A 21940-nucleotide genomic window follows, 5' to 3' on the forward strand; every position below is an offset into this window, starting at 1 on the left:
ATGACTGTATGCCACAATTTTTGGGCCCACATGAAGCTGTAATGGTTTGTTATACATGATGAAAATCAAATAAATTAAAAAAAAAAAAAAAAAAAATACTAAATGTAAGCAAGAATGGAGGGCAAATACTTGGAAGAGGAGCCAGTCTTGGTACTCCCTCTTGTCTATTTTTGCAAGGCTGTGGATGCCTCAATTCATCAGGCTGTAGCATCAGCGATTGCGCCCCTAGAGAGGTGCCAGATTCAAATGGCCTATGTCTGCCCCATCCCCCTGAATATTATCGCTAGATACACCTCGTCCCAGGGGTTCCCTCAAAGCGCCTACCTAGGCTTCGCAGCACCCTCTCAAACGAAAGGCGGATGCAGGCGTTGATCGGAGAGCGTTTGAGAGACTCAAAGCATTCCTCTCCAGGCCTCTCCCTACTGGTTGGACCTGAAGGCCCCTCAGATAAGTTAGATCCTGACTATCTCATGCACCCCCAGTCCGCAGAGTGGCCCCCTTCCACCAAAGTAGCAAAATACGTGGGGGACCGCCTCCGTAAACCCCTTGAGAAGGAGGTGTGACCCATTTCAGGGTGGAAAGACTGCGCCCCTCCCTGGCAGGAGAAGTGGCCTTCACACCAGAATGGCCAAGTTTTTAGCTATATACATTCACAACCCTAAGAAGTGCATAGACAGGTCTTGGAGACCCTGCCAGGAGAAGATCCTGGATGTTATTGGAATTCTGGACCTGGCGAAGGAGGCAAAATCATCAGGAAATCCTATCAGGATGGGCAACATGAACTGTGCTTTGTCCACAGAGAGGCGGCACTCTCTCCTGATTAAAGTCGACCCCAAACTGGGGTACTTGGCTTCCACAGAAGCAGGGGCAGTGGCCCAAGGGGGATCATTTGGGGAACCTTTTATAAAGGAGTTAAGAAAGTTTGTCTCCACATTCACATCCCCGGACAAAGCACAGGCTTCTATGAAGAAAAGAAAATTTCTCACCCCAGAATTTTTGGCCAGGCTGGCGTGGCAGGGGGAGCTCGGCTGGCCACGTCTCCTCACAAGGCCTTGCCCCAAGGCTAAGGCTATCATAGGAACCAATGGGAGGACCAGTCCCGTTCGGGGAATTCTTCCCCACAAGGAGAGGCCAGAGAGGTCGAAGTGCACGGGGTTCTTCCAGAGGACAATTCCACAAAGCCCAATCAGGTGAGTGTTCACCCTTCTTCCCTACAAAAAGTGGGAGGTCAGCTGGCAATGCTCTCTTGTTCAATTGGGAAATGTTAACCTCGGAATCATCGGTCCTACAGATGGTCCAAGGGTTTCACATCCAGTTTTACGGCTCCCCAGTGCAACACTTCCGTCCACGTCCGCTGTTTTTTTCCAGCGGAACAAACAATTCTGATAGACCAGGAAGTGATGGATTTGTTGTGTAAATACGCTATTGCCCTGTCCTCTCTCCACGCATGGGGTTTTCTCAGCAACATCTTTTTGGTGTAGAAGCGGGATGGTGCTCAGTGATAAGCCATCCCTCTATTGCGAGATCTGTCGCGACCAGAAGATTGGGTGGTCCGCTTAGATCTTAAAGACGCATATCTGACAGTTGCCATCTTTGCACACCATCACAGGTTCCTGCAGTTCCAGTGGAGGGGGTAAGTATACGAGTTCAAGACTCTGACTTTCGGACTCCCTGTGGCACTGTGTATCACCAAATGGCTCAAACTGGCAATGGAGTTTCTCCGAGCCCAGGGCTTCTGTATCATTGTCTATCTGGACGACCTTCTTCTGATGGATCAGTGTCCAGTCAGATTGAAGCAACAGCTGCACACAGCAATGTACCTGTTGGAAAGCTTGGGTTCTGTCATCAACTAAAAGAAATCTCTCCCGATTCCATCCAAATAGACAACCTTCCTTGGTTTCGTCATCAACTCAATGGAAAACCCACAGTCTACCCACTCAGAAGATCACAAAGATTCGACAACCTCACTACGTCAAGTAGCTCAGGTGGTAAGCCTCCTCTCTCCCTCCATCCAGGCAATCTTCCTGGGCCCTTTACACTAGAGGATCCTCCAGAGGCTCAAGACTTTTCACCTACACAGGGATCTCCAAATATTTCGAAGCAGATTCCTCTGACAGAGGAGGTAAGGAAGAGATGCAATGGTAGCTGGCCCACATGGAGGCGTGGAATGGCAGACCATCTTTGGATCTGGCCCAGATATCATCATAGAGTCTGACACCAGCAAGTCCGGTTGGGGGGCACGATGTGGAGACTCATTCACAGGAGGAAAGTGGTGCGCAGCAGAGCAATGACTTCATATCAATTGCCTGGAATTAATGGCAGGATCCTTTGGTGTTGAATGTAGGACCAAAGAGAGAGCGAGTTGCAGTGCCTCCTCAAAATGGACAACTTGTTGGCAGTTCGCTACAGCAATCACCTGGGAGGCCCCTGGTCAAAAGTCCTAGCGAACCAAGCCAAAGAATTATGGACGTTCTGCCTCTACAACATATCGGTCATAGCGGAGTACCTCCTGGGAGTCTCTAACGAAGTAGCAGACTGGTGTTTGAGAAAACGGCCGGATATGTGGCAACTGGACCCATGGATTTTCAAGAAGATCGACAATCGGTAGGGTCCGTTCAAAGGTGGATCTCTTCACGTCACGCCTGGATCACCAAGTGGGCAGATATTTCAAATGGAAGCTGGATCCTCTGGTGAGAGACGCATTCCTGCAGGATTGTTCAGAGGAATAGAGATACGCTTTTCCCCCTTTTGCGATGATAATGCGGTTGTCAACTCAGGTGTGGTGGCAGCAATCAAGGGTAGTCCTCATCAAGCCGTTTTGGAGGTCGCAAGTGTGGTTTCCAGTTCTTCTGGAACTTTCTTGGGATTTTCCAATTCTTCTACCCCAGGCTCAAGACCTCCTTTGGGATCCTCTAGGGAATCCTTAGCCATTAATCCTTCAAGGACGGTTGCTTCTCATGGAGTGGAGGATTACAAGGAAAGATAGAGAGTCCCTGGACTATCACAAGAGGCTGAAAGGATGCTGGCCACAGCATGGACCAACAGTACCACCAAACTATATAACTCAGCGTGGTTGAGATGGGTATTTTGGTGTGTACAAAAAGATGAAGATCTCTTGGAGTCTGACATTGTAAAGGTCATAAATTTCTTGGCTTCTTTGGAAGCACAGGGCCCGGCCTATAGGGCGGGGCGAATACATTAAGTTCCGTAATTTCAGCAGGACTCGTCCCTATACAAGGTTATCAGGTAGGTGAACATCCACTGGCATGTAACTGCTGAAAGGTATTTGTCTTACATTGCCCCCAGGGTCCAGATGCTCCTCATTATGGGATGTCAACAAAGTGCTCAATCTTTTCAAATCTTGGCGAATAAATGAATTTTTATCTTGTAAAGATCTCTCTAACAAACTAGCCATGCTACTATGTATACTCTCTTGTCACAGTGTCTCGGATGTTCTCTCTCTTGATGTTATGGGCAGAGTTTTCACCCCCGAAGCAGTGACATTCCAAATTTCCCGTAGAACAAAATCCAATTTACAGTGGTAGGGTCGAGCCTGTAGGAATATTAGAGTATGATGTTGGAGATTCTGCCTCCGGAGGAGAGGCAATTGTTATTATCTCTCAGGAAACCTTTCAAAGCTGTCTATTCTCCAACCATTGCTCGATGGGTCTGCTGGATCATGTTGGAAGCTGGCATTGATGTGTTGCAATTTGGCGCTCACCTGTGAGAGGAGCCATGGCCTCAACGGCTTTTACTTTGAGTGCCAGATTGGGGGAAATCCTTAATGCAGAAGAATGGTCTTCGGACTCCATCCTTATGAGGTTTTACTTCAAACCTGTCTTGGATATGACGTATTTGGTGGTGGATAAGCTTTGAATGAGCTTAATCCTCACCTCCGGTCCTGACATAGAATTTAACATTTTCTAGCATTCGTAACTAAATGTTTCAATTCTATTAAGGACACGGATGCAACTATTATTCTCACCAAGGATTTCTGAGAACTCTCTTCCTGCCCTTTCTTGTGGAAGGAAATGATTGAGTATTGTCTAAAAAAATGGCTTAGTCGTAAAGTAGGAGTATAAAGGTCCTTGTTGTCTGTTAAAATTGAAGAATTGTTTTTCTATTATGTCCCCCCCTTACGGTAATTAATTGTTTTTCTCTGTGATATATTCTGCATTTTATTGCCAATTGGCTGAAAGTCATATGTTTTGAATGCAAATCTTAGCATGTTTCTTTATTTTGCAGGTTCTGACAGGACTAAAGGAGACTAAATAAAATGCTTGGAATACCTCCTGTCGCATTCAAGAAAGAGGAGGTCAGACAAGGGGACGGTCATTATGAGGGACAAGAGAAACTGTTGACTGGTTTAAAGTTCTTGCACTTCCTTTCCCGTGGGTTGCTGGGAAAGGTAGTTTATATAAACAATGTTGAAGGATGCGGGAGTAAAATTAAAGGAAGAAAGTACAGCATAATCCTCGCCTCCGTGTTAATAGAGTTGAAACTTTCTGCTAAGAATGATAGGAATTTTTTCATTCAGCAGAACAGTTGGAGGATTTCTAACAGAGGGCATCAAGAGGGAGGGAAGAGGTGCTCCAGTTTATTAAAGTAATCCGGCATAGGTTTCCATTTAATTTGGTTTTCCTTTGTGTTAGGTTGTATTAGGTGAATATTATTAAGGAACCAAAGAGGAACATTATCCAAAAGACAGCAAGGAGTTGTCACACTGCCCCCAGCATATGAAAAGTATATGCTCAATTATGACATGTCACAGAATTCAAATGTTCTCGTTTGGTCCCCAGCAGTTTTAGTCAGTGGATCCATAAGGAAAGGGAAAACCAGGGTCCCATCTATGCGTCCCAGAATTTCTTTCCAAAATGTCTGCATGAACATGCATGTCCATCATATGTGTATAAAGATTCCTCTCTCCTTGTCATAACACCGACAGTCTGCAGTATTGGTAGGAAAAATAAATCAGCAGAATGTTAAGCTAACAGTATGGAAATCAAAATATATATATATATATATATATATATATATATATATATATATATATATATATATATATATATATATATATATATATATTTTAAAGTATTTCCCACATGCAACACAATGTACAAGTTACTTACCTTCGGTAACGATGTATCTGGTAGAGACGATTCTAGCCGCAGATTCCGTAACGTAGAATTATCCCCAGGCGTAAGACTGGACCCGGAAAACTTTCTTGCCCAGCATCTCTGTGCGCCGGGGGGCGGTATCACGCGACACCGCCCCGACGTCATCCGTGGGCGTGACGTCAGCGAGGTCACATAAGCCCCACCCTGGCGCGCTGACGTCAGTTTGCTGCGGAGAACTTTTTCCGCACTACAACGCGGAGCCAGCACAACAAAACTGAGGAGAGCATGGGAACAGTGTGCGGAGAAACAAAAGAGAGAGAAACAAAAGATGAGGAACAGCACCAGGTGGCACCAAGGCACCAGAAGGCGACAACAGTAGGCCAGAGCAGGAAAAGAGCAGAGCACCATCCTGAGGAACAACTGTGCAAGCCAAGGCGAAAGCACCAGGTGGCAGTAGAGTACCAGAAGACCAGAGGAGCTAAGCCAGAGCAAGAAAAGCGCAAAGCACCACTCCATGGAACCACCTAGCAAGACAAGGCCAGAGCCATCCCGGAGGCACAAGCAAGGGAAAGCGCCGTGACAGAAGAGAGAAAGAAAGAGAGAGAGAGAGAGAGGGTCGGCAACCACAAAGGGAAGGGCCCAAGCCCGGAACAGAAGAACAACAGCAATCCATCCCCAGAGTACACTGCCAAAGATGGCCATACCTCTTGAAAGGAGTAGGAGGGCAAAGGACAGGTAATCCATCCGCAGACTACATTGCCAAGGAGGGCCATAACCTCCGAAAAGAGTAGGAGGTCAAAGAACAGGTAAAAGAACCCCCAACAAAGAAGACCGGTGGGGATCAGAAACTCAAACAACAGAGGGAAGACCAAAAGGAGGCCCTCACGCTGAGAGAAACCAGCTGGAGGAAAGCCTGACCGGAAGAAAACAAAGAGGACACCCACAGAAGACAAGCAACCCAGAGGGAGGCGACTGTAGAAACCCAAGCAGAGGGTCCTCGCATAACGGGAAGGAAGGGCGGGTCGTGAAGGAATCTGCGGCTAGAATCATCTCTACGAGATAAATCGCTTGTACATCTGATAGAGACTACTAGCCACAGATTCCTTAACGTAGAATAGATACCCCAGGCATACCCAGAAGGGAGGAGGGCCTGCGAGAGAGCCTCCCCACCTGGAGAGACCGGGGCCCCAGTAGGGGATATGGCACAAGAACAAAAAACCTCAAGGAACACAAGGGTCACTTCGAACCCAGTGAGAAGAGGCAGAGCCAGAGGCAGGGCCCACTGGAAGAAGCGGAAAACACTGTGGCCGCAAGCAGCAGACAAGGCCGGAACGGCGCCACCGCCAACAGCACAGACGGAAGAAGAAAAGCACCGTTGCACGAAGCCCCAACGGAACCAGAGGCAGGGGCGCAAGGAAACACAGCAAGAGCACCACGGTGGAGTAGAACAAGCAGCCCTGCACGGGCACGCGTCACCAGCAACAGGCAACACCATGGAACAGTGCACCCAGGAAAGGCAGACGCCAACCAAAGGCAGAGGCCCGGGAGGAACAAGACCGGGCCTCTGGGAGAAACGGCGACACTTACCAACAGGTGAGCGATGTCCTTGTGGCCTGGGACAAGGACGATGTCGGAGATGGAAGCGGCGTGTCTTGAAGCCGTCCGCAGGTGACGGAAGCGGCGGCGACGCCAACCTGGACATGCGTGCCCAAAGGAGTTTCATCCAGCGTTCCTGGCAGGACTTCGGCTTAATTTGCTGACACGCCTCGCAGTCCGTTGAGTCGTGGTGCTCCCCCAAACACCACATAGAGATGGGGTGAGGATCCGTTGCCAACATCTGGCGGGCGCAAGACGAGCACGTCTTGAAACCCGAAGGCATTCGCACACTGTACCCAAGAAAACGCTAAGCGTAAAAAGAAGGCCTTAAACAGGCCAGGAACACGATCCGGGTCCGCGTTGCACGCGGAAATGAAGAAAACTGACGTCAGCACGCCGGGGTGGGACGTATGTGACCTTGTTGACATCACGCCCACGGATGACGTCGGGGTGGTACCGCCCCCCCGGCGCGCAGAGATGCTGGGCAAGAAAGTTTTCCGGGTCCAGTCTCACGCCTGGGGATAATTCTACGTTAAGGAATCTGCGGCTAGTAGTCTCTATCAGATGTTACCCGCAAAGGTAAGTTTGGGATGCATGCCCACATGCCTCCAGTGAACAAAAAGAACACAAATGAACCATATATTTCTGCAACTGGAACATTTGTTAATTAATGGGTAATACCTGTAAGAAGGAACAGATTTGCTTTGTTAGATCCAACAGGCTCGCTTCTCCCTGATGCAGGGACCGAGTGATAGCTACTGTAAGCCATTCTCTTATTGGATGTGCATTTCCCTGGTAAAACAGATCAGTGGAAGAACAGTTTTGGGAGTGGATGTAATGCTGCAGAGACTGAGCCAGAAGAATAGAGCTTGAACTGATGGTACCGTCTGTGAACAAAAATATATAGAAAACACGTAATTACTTAAGGTAAAGAAAGTGGTACATATGTACTAATTAAAAAATCTGGACAGGTTAGTTTACCCATATATGCGGACAAGAGTATCAGAGCGCAGGAACCTTCAAGAAAGAGACAATTTACTCAAAAGCAATCCTTTTTTCCCTGTGGTCATCACACATTTGCTATTTGAATAAATCACAGAAAACCTACTGAAAGGCATCATTTATGTACTATTTACTATTTACTCCTAATTCTTTCCAAATGTCTAATTTTGGTTGTCATTATAACAGCGTACACTAACATCATGTGACACGGCTGGGTCTATTTTCTACCATATTTCCCATTCTGTTGGCCTTCTTTTCTCACCTGACATAAGTAAAGTTGTGTACTGAGTATGGAGGGAGAGGGAGCAATGGTGTGCATTGTGTGTTGGATTTCATAACTAGCAAATTTCAGTTATGTGTTCTCTGAACCATAATTAACATTTAACAGTGTTAATTTTTCAGTGGATTTCAGGCATTTGTCTTTTTTTTATAACATACTGCGTTCACCTGCCATATACTGCTATGAGTTGCTCACAGACTTTGACGGTGCATAGCAAGGGATGGTGCAAAATCTCTGTCCCCAGACAAACCCTGCACATGTTCGAACATGCGCAGAGGGGACGGCCACAGGGCCTTGCCTTAGGCCAGGCCCTGGTCCCAAATCCCACAGGTAGGAAACAACTGCTATGCAAGGTCTTTGGCCATGTGCAGTGGGGTTGTTAGAAGCAATGACCTCTTTATCGCTCCCCTTTAACTGTGCCCCCTTGCCCCACCATCTGATCAGGGAGAAATCAGATAAGTCTTGCACTAGAATTAATTGCTGGTCTGCCAAATGTTATGCAGATTCTTCAAACAGTGCAAACGTTATTAGTGAATTAAATCTTTATTGCTTCCCCAGTTTATCTCTGCTGTCTGAAGGATATGGCCAAAACCTGACATATCACAGAAATCTAAACCTGCTAAATGTCTGCCAATGTTTTTGAAGATTCATCAAACGGTAGCAAATTTATGTGTATATAGAAAGCTCTTTGAATCCCCTCTAAATATGCCACCGTGACGACCTGTATGAAAGTGAGAACACTGATCTTATGCTAAACATTGTTAAGTGAGGAGAGGAAAAGACTCACAAAAGGTAAAGCGTAGAGTGAGTCTTGATTCCTCTCCCCAACCAACGGGGATAATAAACAGCATATTATGCAATTATGGATTTAAAAATGTATCATATAATTTGGTGCATAACTTGCATATTTCACAAAACGATATTTTTAGCGAAAGTAGATGAAAATATTACTATCGGAGAATGTGTCATATAATTTGTATTTTTGGGCTGTATAGTTTAGAAAGCTTTGCCAATCATTTGGTCCTTCATGCCATATAATCCTGGAAGAATGCTAAGACACTGCAAAGTGGTTTTGTGGCTATCATTATGGTGATGTAATTCATATTTCAAAGGGAACCATAAAATATTTTACGTACTTCACATTTTTCTTGTGAAATATGGGTTTTTATAGCACCCTACTCTCTTCAAAAACGGAGTAACGGGATGGGTTCAAGTATAACTTAATTTTTTTGAGCTCATGTTGTGAATAGTGATTTATCTGAAGATTCTGAGCAGGCAGTGAGGCGGTCGCGGGAACGGCCTTGTGACTAGGAATGAGCTTATGATTTGGAACATGACCTATGTGATGTCCGCGACTTCTAATGCTCGCCGATGTACAGTTTCGCCTTCTGGTCTCAAACTGCCTTTGGGTAAATTAGGGCGCATTGGTCACAAGATTGCGAGTCATAAACCAGCAGCGGTTCCTCTGCAATGGTGGAGGAGATCACCCCACTGGCTCAGAGCCAGCAGCTGAAAAATAAAGCGAGATTTATTTTTATTATCGTTTTATTTTTCAGCTGCAGGCTGAGCCAGCATGTTTAGGAAGGGGCGGAGTTAGGCCAAGGAGGGGGAGGAGGAGTGGTAGGTGCACTCAAGTGCACATGTCAGTTTGGCCGGCCATCTTAGGCAGGCCAAATTGACATGCGCACTTAGGTTTCTCCAACCCAGCTGTATTGCACAGAAGAGGTGGAGAAACCGCACAGACCAACCCCCATGCTGCTCTCATGATTGAGAGCAGCACTTGGATAGGATGGGGAGTCCAGGGACTGCTGGGACCAGAACTGGAAGTAGAGGGGCAGCCGGTAGCAGAAGGCAAGTCTTTTAATTATTTAAAAATTATTATTAATCCTCCCGTGCTGCACGCTCCCCCCTGCGTGGTACTTCCTCCCCTCCCCCTGTGCACCCTCCATCCGCCCCACAACTCTTTATCTGTGTCGGTCGCCACCGGTCGTAACCAGTGCCCATGCACCAAAGATGTTGGGGTCTGTGACTGACATCTGCTTGTTTTTGGAGGTACGATACTCCCTAGCACACTGGCTGAAAAACAATTTGGAAACACTGAAGATCAACAAAGATGGAAGCAAAGATTGACAAAGATGGAAGTGGAGCTCCGTATCTGTGTCAGACGGTGCAGACAAATGGCTCTGCTTCCTCACATGTGAGGTCTTTGGGGAGCGCCACAAGGCCACCTAGTGCAGCATGAGAGCTCAGCTGAAAAAGTAATCTCAACCAGTCTGGTGACTGAGGTATATTTTAAATGTGAGGAATGGAAAATGCTACTTACCAGTATGCATCTGTTCTTGGCATGTAGAGCTGTAGAGTTGTATACTTTATCATAGATCGCCATCTGGTGTTGGGCTCGGATGTTTGCACTTCGTTTTTGTGGAAAAAGTCTTTGTAGTCACGAGATAGGTGACTCCTCCTTATGATGATAGTGCGCATGGGCATCGACTCCATCTTCAGACTGTTTTTCGCCATAAAGGGTGATGATGGAGTTAGTAAGAGAGTAGAAAAGATGTCCATGTGATGTATCTAAATAAGATAATACTGCAACAGATAGAGGTAGCCGGGGAGGTGGGTGGGAGTATACAACTCTACAGCTCTACATGCCAATAACAGATTCATACTGGTAAGTAGCATTTTCCGTTCGAGGCATATGAGCTGTAGATTGTATACTTTAGCATAGACTATAAAGCAGTTTTTTCTCCCTAGCGGTGGCAGCCTGTATCCGTTGCAGTAGTTTGAAAAAGTGTTCTTAATACAGCCTGTCCCACAGTAGCTTGTTGCTTTGCTTACACATCTACACAATAGTTTAAGTGAAAGTATGCAGTGTAGACCAAGTTGCTGATTTGCAGATGTCATCTAGGGGAATGTTCCCTAAGAATGCCATACAAACCCCTAGTTTGCGTGTGGAATGAGCTCTAGGGGGAATAGTTAATGTGCGATTAGCTTTGAGATAGCATATTTGAATGCATTTAACAATCCATTTTGCAATTCCGGTTTTGAAATGGGATTGCCTTTGTGAGGTGGGGAGAAAGCTACAAAAAGATATTTTGTATTTCTAAAACATTTAGTTCTTTCGATGTGGTATAGTATCGGTCTTTTAACGTCTAGCTTGTGGAGAGCGCGTTCTGCCACTGAGTCTGGGAAAAATTCTGGAAGTTCAACTGACTGATTAAGGTCAAAGGCAGATACCACTTTAGACAGAAATTTTGGATTAGGTCTAAGAACCACTTTACTATGGTGTATTTGTAAAAATGGTTCTTGTATGGTTAATGCCTGTAGTTCACTAACTCCCCTAAGTGATGTGATAGCTACCAGGAAGGCTACTTTCCAAGTAAGGAACTGTAACTCGCATTTGTGCAAAGGTTGAAATGGGGGGCACATGAGTCTGGTGAGAACTATATTGACATTCCATACAGGAGAAGGTGGAACTCTAGGTGGAATTATTCTTTTAAGTCCTTCCATAAACGCTTTGATAGCGGGTACTCGAAACAACGATAAATGTCTGTTTTGGAGGTGAGCAGCAATTGCAGCAAGATGTAGCAGTATAGATGTATATGCTAGGTTACATTGTTGTAGATGCAAAGGATAACAGATGATATTTTGTATGGAAGCATCTAGCGGATCGATTTTGTTATTTGTACAATAAATGGCAAATGGCTTCCACTTTGCTGCATACCATGCTCTAGTAGTAGGGTGTCTAGCCTCTTTAATGATGTTCATGCAGTCTGGCGGCAGATTAAGGTAGCCAAACTCTAGGACTTCAGGAGCCAGATCGCAAGATTGAGTTGATTGGGATCTGGGTGCCTTATCTCTCCATCGTTCTGAGTGAGATGTTTGGGGGAAGAGATGCAGCTTTTGTTGAGACACTACTGAAAGTTCCAACAGGATCGTGAACGATGGTTGGCGTGCCCGTTTTGGAGCAACTAGGATCATTGTGAGGCAGTGTTGTTTGAGCTTCTGAGCCACTGAAGGAATGAGAGGGAGAGGAGGAAAAGCGTCTGCAAATCTGCCTGACCAGTTCATCCATAGCGCATTGCCTTTGGACAATGGGTGTGGATATCTGGAGGCGAATCTTGGGAATTTTGCGCTTTGGTGTGTGGCGAACAGGTCTATTTCTGGGTAGCTCCACATTTGAAAGAATGGAAGAAGAATTTGAAGATGAAGTTCCCATTCGTGGATCTGCTGTGTTTGGGGACTGAGCAGATCCGCGATCTGATTGTGTACTCCTGGTAGATGTTCTGCAAGGAGGTAAATGTTTTGAGGACTGGCCCATCTCCATATGCTTTGCGCTAGTTGTGAAAGCTGAAGAGCGCGTGCCCCCCCTTGTTTTTGTATCTAATACATTGCTGTCATGTTGTCTGTATGGATCAAGACAGCTTTGCCTACTAGCAAGAGTTGAAAAGACATTAGTGCTAGAAAGATTGCCAGTAACTTCAGGTGATTTATGTGGAGTTGTTTCTGTTGATGGGTCCATATACACTGTACGGTTTGGTTTTGGAGATGAGCTCCCCAGCCGGTGAGCGATGCATCTGTGGTTAGCACTATCTGTGGAACCGGGTCGATGAACGGCCGCCCTTTGGATAGGTTTTGTGCGTTCCACCACTGCAGAGAGCGATGGGTGTGCCTGTCCACCAACACCAGATCTGTTAAGTGACCTTGAGCTTGGTTCCAGTGATGTGCTAAACATTCTTGTAAGGGACGCATTTGAAGTCTTGAATAAGGAACAATGAGGATACAAGAGGCCATCATCCCTATTTGCTGCATGAACACTCGAGCTGGAAGGGAGTGCTGAGGTTGAAATCTTGTTACGAGAGCTTGCATACTGGCTTCCCTGACTGGATTGGGGTATGCAAGGGCTTTTGAGGTATCTATTGTGGCACCTAGATACTGAATGAGGTGGGACGGTTGAAAGTGTGACTTGGGTAGGTTTATTGTGAATCCCAAGTCGTGGAGCAGCTGGATTGTTCTGCGTATATTGTGTACACAGTGTGTGTGTGACTTGGCTTTTATGAGCCAGTAGTCGAGATAAGGAAACAGGGTGAATGTGTTGTCTGTGCAAATGAGCTGCGACTACTGCAAGACATTTTGTGAAGACTCGGGGTGATGTAGTCACTCCGAATGGGAAGACTTTGAATTGATAGTGCTGTCCGTCCACCACAAACCGTAGATATTTTCTGTGAGAGGGGTGAATGGGAATATGAAAGTAGGTGTCCTTGAGGTCTAGAGTGGCAAGGAAATCGCCCTGTTGGAGCAGTGGGAGAACCTGTTGGAGAGTGATCATGTGGAAGTGGTCCGACTGTATGTATAGATTTAACGGTCGGATGTCTAGTAATGGTCTGAAAGTACAGTCCTTCTTTGGGATTAGAAAGTAAAGGGAGTAAACCCCTGTTCCTTGATGAGGTAAGGGAACCAGTTCTATTGCATGTTTTTGTAATAAGGAGAGAACCTCTTGTCTTAACAGTGTCAGATGGTCTGTGGACATTGGACGTTGTTTGGGGTGTATGAATGGGGGAGTTGAAGTGAGTTCCAGGCAGTAACCATACTGGATAATTTGTCTTACCCACTTGTCTGTGGTGATGGGATTCCAGACAGGTAGGAACTGTGATAGTCTTCCCCCGACTGGAGTGGAATGGTCGGGGGGAAGTGGAGGGAAATCACTGTTTTGTAGTAGGAGAGGTGTGGGTGTAATTACCGTGGCTTCTACCCTTGTTGTTGTTGCCTCTACAATCTCCTCTGAAATAACCTCTGTTAGGGGAGGTTTGAGTAGTGTTTTTGTAGCAGGATGAAGTGTTGTCCATCCCAATAGTTTTAGAGGTGCCCCTATAAAAGGAGCGAGTAAAACAACCTCTAGAGGTTGTTGCCTGTAGGGCTCCCATGGACTTGGCAGTTTCTGAGTCCTTCTTCCTTTTTTCCAAAGATGTGTATACAGTGGGACCAAATAAGTGTTCTTGATCAAGGGGGTGATTAAGAAGTGTGGACTGCACATCCTGTTTAAACCCAGATATGCGTAGCCATGCGTGTCTGTGTAGTAAAACGCTTGTGTTAACTGCACGAGACGCTGTGTCGGCTGCATCAAGAGCAAACTTTATAGAAGTGTTTGTAATTAATTTCCCCTCTTGTATTTGGTCATTAGCCTTAGCCTTATACTGATCGGGAAGATGGTATATGAGCTTTTCAAGCTCATCGTAATGAGCCCTATCATACCTGGCCAGTAAAGCTTGGGTATTGGCAATGCGCCAGTGATTCGCTGCCTGTGAGGCAATGCGTTTGCCAGATGAATCCAGTAATTTAGACTCCTTATCTGGAGGTGGGGCATCCCCTGATGTTTGGGAATTTACTAGTTTACAAGCATTTGACACAACCAAGGAATCTAGAGGGAGCTGTGCTTTAATATAAGCTGGATCGTTGGGAGCTGCTTTCTATTATTTCTCGATCCTGGGTTTGAGAACTCAAGCCCGGACGGGATCTTTAAAAAAGTCAGGTGCATGTTTGATGATACCTTTTAACATAGGTAGAATGCTTGTTGACTGTGTGAAAGTCTCTTACAAAAAATCTTCCTCCTGTGGGTCTGAGTGTAATTCTACCTCATGATATTGTGCAGCTCTGTTTATGAGCTGTGCAAAACCTATGTTGTCGTCTGGGGGGGGATTGGCCTAGATAGGTAGGAGTCTGGATCGGGGAGATCTGGGACATCTGGTGGATTATCATAATCCTCCCAAGGACCAGGTGGTGGGAGAGTAGTGTCATCATCATTATCCTCTTGTGGGTTTTCATCCCCACCCTACCCCCATCCCCAAGGTGATGATCATCATCATCTTGTGGTGTAGGTGAATATGGAAGCAGTGGAGAGTGTGCTGGAGAAAGTGGTGTTGTTGGGATATTTGGAGGAGAGAAGTGTCTGGCTGGAGAAGTTCCCCTGTCTCTCTTCTTTAAGGGTACCTTGGGTTCTTCTGGGAAGTCCAAAGGTCTCTTTTTAGATAGAATTGTCTTGATATGACCAGTTTTAGGGTCAATGTGAAGGGTGTTTTGTTTAGGATCCACTGGATCTGGTTGAAATAGGTCTTTTAATCCAGTATCCTTGTTCGGCACCGATGATTTTGGTTGTTTTGGTTTTTAATTTCGAAGCTTTAGGAGGGGTCTTAGTATCCTTTTGCATTGGAGGAGCTGTGGGGTCCGAGAACCTTTTCGGCTCTGAGGATTTATGCTCTCTTTTCAGCTCCGAGGATTTATTGTCTTTTTTCGGTTCCGAAGATTTGCTCTTTTTGAGCTCCGAAGATTTGTGGTCTGGTGTCTGCTCCGAGGGTTTATCCTGATGGTGCTTCGTGACGAACGTTTGGGTTTCGGTACCGGGGATGGTAATTCAGTACCGATGCGTGGCTGGCTCGGTCCCAAGTCGCATGAAGGTTTGTCTTTGGACTTCGGAGCCGTCGAGCGGTGAAGGATTGCACGTCTAAGGGGAATCGGATACGACACCAGAGCGCAGCCGTTTACATCCAAACCCAATGGCGGAAAAAAACAATCTGAAGATGGAGTCGATGCCCACGAGCACTATCATCATAAGGAGGAGTCACCTATCTCGTGACTACAAAGACTTCTTCCACCAAAACAAAGTGCAAACATCCGAGCCCAACACCAGATGGCGATTTGTGCTAAAGCATACAATCTACAGCTCTACATGCCAAGAACAGATGCATACTGGTAAGTAGCATTTTCCATTCCTCACATCTAAAATATCCCTCAGTCACCAGACTGGTTCAGATTAATTTTTCAGCTGAGCTCTCATGCTTTTTAAAACACTTTCAATTGAAGAGGGATTATTATTTTGCCTGTAACTTTTGGCCCCATGGACAAATTTGCACTTAATTTGACAAAGCACTGGTTTAGTCAGCTAAGGTCCAGCATGCAGATTTTCATGCAGATCAAGACAGGAAAAATAGGTAAAGGGGGAAGAAAAAAGAAATGTTTTCCTATTTTAGCTCCCATAGGGTGACCAGATTTACACCAAACTGGTCATCCAAGTAGAACTTCTCAATGAGTGCGTTTGTTGGTTTGGTGAAAATTTGTTAATAACTCTTTTGTATATATGCCGTTTAGGATTAGCAAATTACTCCAGAGTCAGTAAACAAATCCAAGTGGGAACACCAGTAACAAGCGATCTAATTGGAAGTCATTACAGAATGAAGGGCACAGTTCCTATTTCCTGCACTTTATGAAAAAAAGGGCCTTTACGGGGGCAATGTAGGCATATCATGAACCCCAGGCCACAGTGGAGAAACTGCCAAACCCCCCCCGCCCCCCTTTAGCTTAAAAGAATCTTTTTTTAAAAAAGGTCACAGGATTTGAGAGTCTGCTCTCGAACTTGTGAACCAGTTACTTACCTTTGGTAACGCTTTTCTGGTGGATACAGTATCTGCCTGTGGATTCCTCACCTTGTGAATATCCCCTGCGCCAGCATTCCACAGAACTTTTTCCCCAGCTCTCTACGTGGACGACGTCATAATGCATCGGCTCCGGTCGCGACTCCGTATGACGTCACCGGAGCCATAAGACAGCCACGTCGGCGTGATGACGTCAGTTCCACCCATTTTTTCCGTGCCCCCGAGGCGCACAGGTGGACCGACGACAAATTCAAAGTATACACAGTATACAACATACAATCAAATATACATAGTACATAAACAAAAGGAAAGCTAAACAAAACGAGCATTTCCTACCAATGTGCCAGAAAGCATAACACCACCTCAAGCAAGACATCTTTTAAGGTATACAAAGGTGGACAACGGGGAGGCGGGTGGGCCAGTGAGGAATCCACAGGCAGATACTGTATCCACCAGAAAAAGCGTTACCGAAGGTAAGTAACTTGTTCTTCTGATGGATACATCTGCCAGTGGATTCCTCACCTTGTGAATAGATTCCCACAGCAGTCCCCACTCCCGGAGGAGTGTGTCCACCTTCCTATACCAGAAAGTCATGCAAGACAAAGCACGCAAAGTGGCCCTCCCTCCTCATCTCAGAGTCCAAGCAATAATGCTTTGCGAAAGTATGGAGGGAGGCCCAAGTCGCGGCTTTACAAATATCTGGCACAGGAACACCCCTGGCCAAAGCAGATGTAGATGATTTAGCTCTAGTTGAATGAGCCCTAATACCCTCAGGAGGAACCTTACCAGCCAGGGCATAGCAGATCTTGATGGCAAGGATGATCCATCTCGATAAAGTGCGCTTGTGCACCGCTCTTTCTTTAGAACGACTAACATAACCCACAAAGAGCTGATCGTCCAGATGAAAGTCCTTCGTTCTGTCCACGTAAAAGCTCACAGCTCTCTTTGGGTCCAGGCGATGAAGTCTTTCCTCCTCTTTGGAGGGATGAGGAGGTGGATAAAAAACAGGGAGAGTAATAGACTGCCCCAAATGAAACGGAGTAACTACTTTAGGTAGGAAAGCAGCCCTGGTCCTGAGTACCATCCTTTCAGCATGTAATGTTAGAAAAGGGGGTTAAGAACTAAGAGCTTGAAGCTCACTCACCCTCCTTGCCGAGGTTATGGCTACAAGAAAGACCGTCTTAAAGGACAACAGCCTCAGAGGACAACTATGAAGAGGCTCAAACGGGGACCCCATCAGAAAAGTTAAGACAAGATTAAGGTCCCACTGTGGCATTACAAAAGGAGTAGGAGGAAACTTGTTTGTAAGGCCCTTGATAAACCTTAGTACAATCGGAGATTTAAATAATGACGGTTGATCAGGAAGACATAGAAAAGCCGATAAGACCGAAAGATAGCCCTTGACCGTGGCCACAGCACAGCCCTGCTGAGCCAAGGAAAAAGCCAACTGAAGCACATCAGAAAGATGGGCTTTTAAAGGGTCAATGGATCTCTCTCCACACCATTTAACAAACTTAGACCACCGATATGAGTAAATGGACTTGGTGGAGTATCGCCTGGCCGATAAAATAACATCCACCACATCAGGCGGGAGAGAGAAGGAATTCAGGTTGCCCCATTCAATCTCCAGGCATGAAGGTGTAAGCTCTGGAGGTGGGGGTGTAGAACCTGCCCCTCCAACTGTGAGAGGAGGTATGCCCTCAGAGGGAGACGGAGCGGAGGGCACGAGGAGAGGTGGAGAAGATCTGTATACCACACCCTTCTTGGCCAATCCGGGGCGACCAAAATAACTTGGGCCCGGTCTTGGCGAATCTTCCTCAGAACCCGAGGAATCAAGGGTATGGGAGGAAACGCGTAAAGGAGTTGCGAGCCCCAACTCAACTGAAACGCGTCCCCCAATGCCCCCTGCATCAGAAACGGGAGACTGCAGAACGACGGGCAGTGCGCGTTCTCGCAGGTGGCGAACAGGTCCACCCGAGGGGTTCCCTACATCCGAAAGACGTAACTAACCACCTCCGGATGGAGCCTCCACTCGTGGTCGGCGGAGAACTGCCGACTGAGACTGTCCGCATGTACGTTCAGAACCCCGGCCAGATGAGTTGCCATCAGACAAATCTGATGGTCCTGAGCCCAGGACCAGAGACGCAGAGCCTCTCTGCAGAGACAATGCGACCCCACTCCTCCCTGCTTGTTGACATACCACATCACGGTAGTGTTGTCCGTTAGGACTTGAACAGACTGACCGCGAAGGGGAGGAAGGCCTTGAGCGCCAAACGAATCGCCCGCAATTCCAGAAGGTTGATGTGAAGCAACCTTTCCTCTGGAGACCAAAGTCCTTTGATCTCCAGATCCCCCAGATGCGCACCCCACCCTAAAGTGGATGCATCCGTTATCACTGTGGCCACCGATGGAGGTAGATGGAAGGGCTTTCCATGGGACAGATTGCCCTCCACCAAGATAGATCCGCTGCAGCTTCTCTGGAGATCCTGATCGACTCCCTGAGATCTCCGTTGTGCTGATACCACTGCCTGCAGAGGCACCACTGAAGCGCCCTCATGTGCCAGCGTGCATGGTTGACCAACAGAATGCAGGAGGCTAACGGACCAAGCAGGCGAAGGACCTTCGGAACTGGAACAACCGCTCCATTGTGGAATAAAGGGACCATCTCCTGAATGTCGAGAATTCTTTGAGGTGGAGGAAATGCTCGACACACAGTAGTGTCCAGTACTGCCCCTATGAACAGGTTGCGTTGAGAGGGCACCAGGTGAGATTTGGGCACATTGAGCGAAAAACCCAAGTTGAATAACAGTTGAGATGTTACCTGCAGATGATGTTGCACCATCTCTGGGGACTCTGCCTTCAGAAGCCAGTCGTCCAGGTAGGGGAAAACCGGAATCCCCGACCTCCTGAGATGGGCTGCCACCACTGCCATCACCTTCGTGAAGACTCGAGGTGCGGTAGTAAGACCAAACAGGAGGACCACAAACTGGTAATGTTGCGACCCAACCGTAAAACGGAGATACTTCCTGTGCGACTTCAGGATTGGGATATGGAAGTACCGCGTCCTGCAAGTCGAGCGACACCATCCAGTCTCCTTGCTGCAACGCTTGAAGAACCTGCGCAAGGTGTCAGCATCTCGAATTTCTCCCGTTTCAGGTAAAAGTTCAAGACTCTGAGGTCCAGTATCAGACGCAATCTGACGTCCTTCTTGGGAATCAGGAAATACCAGGAGTAGCATCCCTGACCCCTTTCCTGCTCTGGAACCACCTCTATCGCACCCTTTTGAAGCAAAGCTAGCACCTCCTTCTGCAGAAGAAGTAGATGGTCCTCTGAGCAGTAACCCTGGCAAGGAGGGTAAGGGGGAGGAAACTCCCGAAAGGGAAGGGCGTACCCAGTCTCCACGAGGTTTAACACCCAAGGTCGGTTGTAACAGATTTCCAACCTCGCAGAAAGTGGGACACCCGACCCCCCACAGGTCTTACATGATCCAGGATGGGGGATCTAGGGCTGCTTCCCTGAAGCTTCATTTGGAGCAGAGGAGGCAGAAGATGAAGAGGGGTTGCGGCCAGAACCTCTCCGACCTCTCTGTCTCCCTCTATAGGACCTATAGAGGGGATTCTGCTGCTGCTGTTGCTGCTGCTGCTGAGGCTGCCGGAAGGAGCGCAATGAAGACCTCCCAAAACCTCTGAATTTCTTAAGCCCAAATCCTTTAGCAGGAGCCTGCAGACCTAAAGATTTCGCCGTCACCCTGCTCTCTTTAAATCTCTGCAAGGCAGAATCAGCCTTTTCACCAAAAAGTCTCTGTCCGTCAAAAGGCAAATCCAGCAATGTGGCCTGAACGTCCGTAGAGAAGCCAGACGAACGAAGCCACGCTTGCCTCATAGTGGCTATAGATGACCCCATTATCCTTGCCACTGAATCAGCCATATCAAGCCTCGACTGAATCACCTGCCTTGCAGCAGCCTGAGTGTCCATGACCACTGTGAGAAGTTGGCCTGATATATGATGTCACTAGTTCTAGTGTACACCTTGTATCAGTCCAAACAACCCTTATGGTGATTGGTTGTAAAGTCAACCTTATAGACCAGCTATCCTAGTAGTAGCATGGACAAGAGCAGTCTTAGGCTAAACTCTCTATGGCATGTGAAGCCAGCTGTTATACCACTTGCAATCCCTTGAATACCAAATGAAAGGACACCACAACAGATATATTATAAAAATAGAATGTATTTATTCTAGTCAAAATACCCTCAGCACTCTTTATGAGATTCGAGGTAAGTACAACACAGTCTTATTTAAGCATACATAAGTCACACAGGTAAGTAATACAGTTAGGCCCTAGGGGCCACGCAAACCATATACTAAAGAAGTGGTATAAGGACCACTGTCACGAACACAGGTTAGGCCTAGGGAATCGCTGGGGCTACACTATCCTACCAGTTACTAGGCAGTGGGAGGCCCACGGGATTCAGGTACAGAGTGGAAACACTCCTGCGTAATGCGTTAAAGTCGATAGAAATAGTAATGTTTAGAATTAAAGAGTTTTAGGACACTTTGGAAGGAACTAGGAGTTAGAGACTTGAAAACTAGACACTAGGATAGTCAATACCCTTGTGAGCACCGGAGGACTCAAGTTACCTAGCCCACGGGCTGCGGGTGCATAGGTGTGAACTTGCGTTGGGTTTCGTCGTTGACTCCTATGGATGCCTGAAGAAAAGATGCTGACAGGCGGTCAGTGAAGAGTGTCCGGTGGATTCCAAGGATGGAATCAAGAAGGAGGATACCTGCAAGTAGAGGGGACAGAGTCTAGGTCACCAGCATGTAGCCGGGAAGGAACCAGGCGATGTCGTGAAGATGCAGGTGAAGAGGTGAAGCTTGTCGCAGCAGCCACGGGTACCAGGAGACGTCGAGGACGACCAGGACCAGGAGGCGAGCTGTCCCACGAGGGCTCTTGCTGTTGGCGGCGTCGATGTCGAGTTTGGACACAACAAGCCTTGGCAAGCGCAACCCACGCACAATGAAGGATTCGCATCTGTTGCAGACCAGGAAGGCCTGAGGTGCTTCTCTTTCACAGGGAAGCAAGGGCCAGTCTGGAGGAGCCAAACCAGCGGTGGAAAGTCAAGGGTTCGTCGTCACAAAGGCTACTAGCCAACGGGCAAGCAACCGGACAGACGAGTCGAGCAGGAAAATGCAGAAGTGCCCCACGCACAACTCGTGGAGTGTGGAGGGCTGATCTTCGGTGCAGATGGTGCTCGGGGTTGGGGCTTCTCAATCCCCAGAGCACAACTTCGATGATGTCTCAGAAGCTGCGCTGGAAGCAAGTAGCCAATTTTCCCAGGTAGCCGGTCCCACGTCTCTCGTCGCCTCCACGGATCTCAGCTTTGCTGTGGATGTGGATCAGGGTCGGAGAAGTCTGGAAGTCAAGGCGCTGGTCGGGCTCTGCAGTCGGTTCCTCGTAGAACTTTAGGCAAAGCAAACGGCAGGTCGCTTGATGGTGCCTGTTTGCACAGGGTGGCCACTCC

At 47.2% G+C, this 21940-nt stretch overlaps 1 protein-coding gene across 2 annotated transcripts in view; it reads right to left on the reverse strand.

The window, feature by feature from the left end:
* The window catches only part of HECTD4 (HECT domain E3 ubiquitin protein ligase 4), a 2430065-nt gene that overhangs the window by 810947 nt on the left and 1597178 nt on the right, over nt 1-21940 (reverse strand). For both annotated transcript variants that reach the window (XM_085634374.1, XM_085634373.1), the window contains exon 59: nt 7395-7600. In XM_085634374.1, coding sequence (XP_085490500.1) covers nt 7395-7600 — 206 coding nt within the window. The remainder of the gene's footprint in view (nt 1-7394; nt 7601-21940) is intronic.

Source organism: Triturus cristatus, chromosome 11, assembly GCF_964204655.1.
Source record: "Triturus cristatus chromosome 11, aTriCri1.1, whole genome shotgun sequence".
Taxonomy (NCBI): domain Eukaryota; kingdom Metazoa; phylum Chordata; class Amphibia; order Caudata; family Salamandridae; genus Triturus; species Triturus cristatus.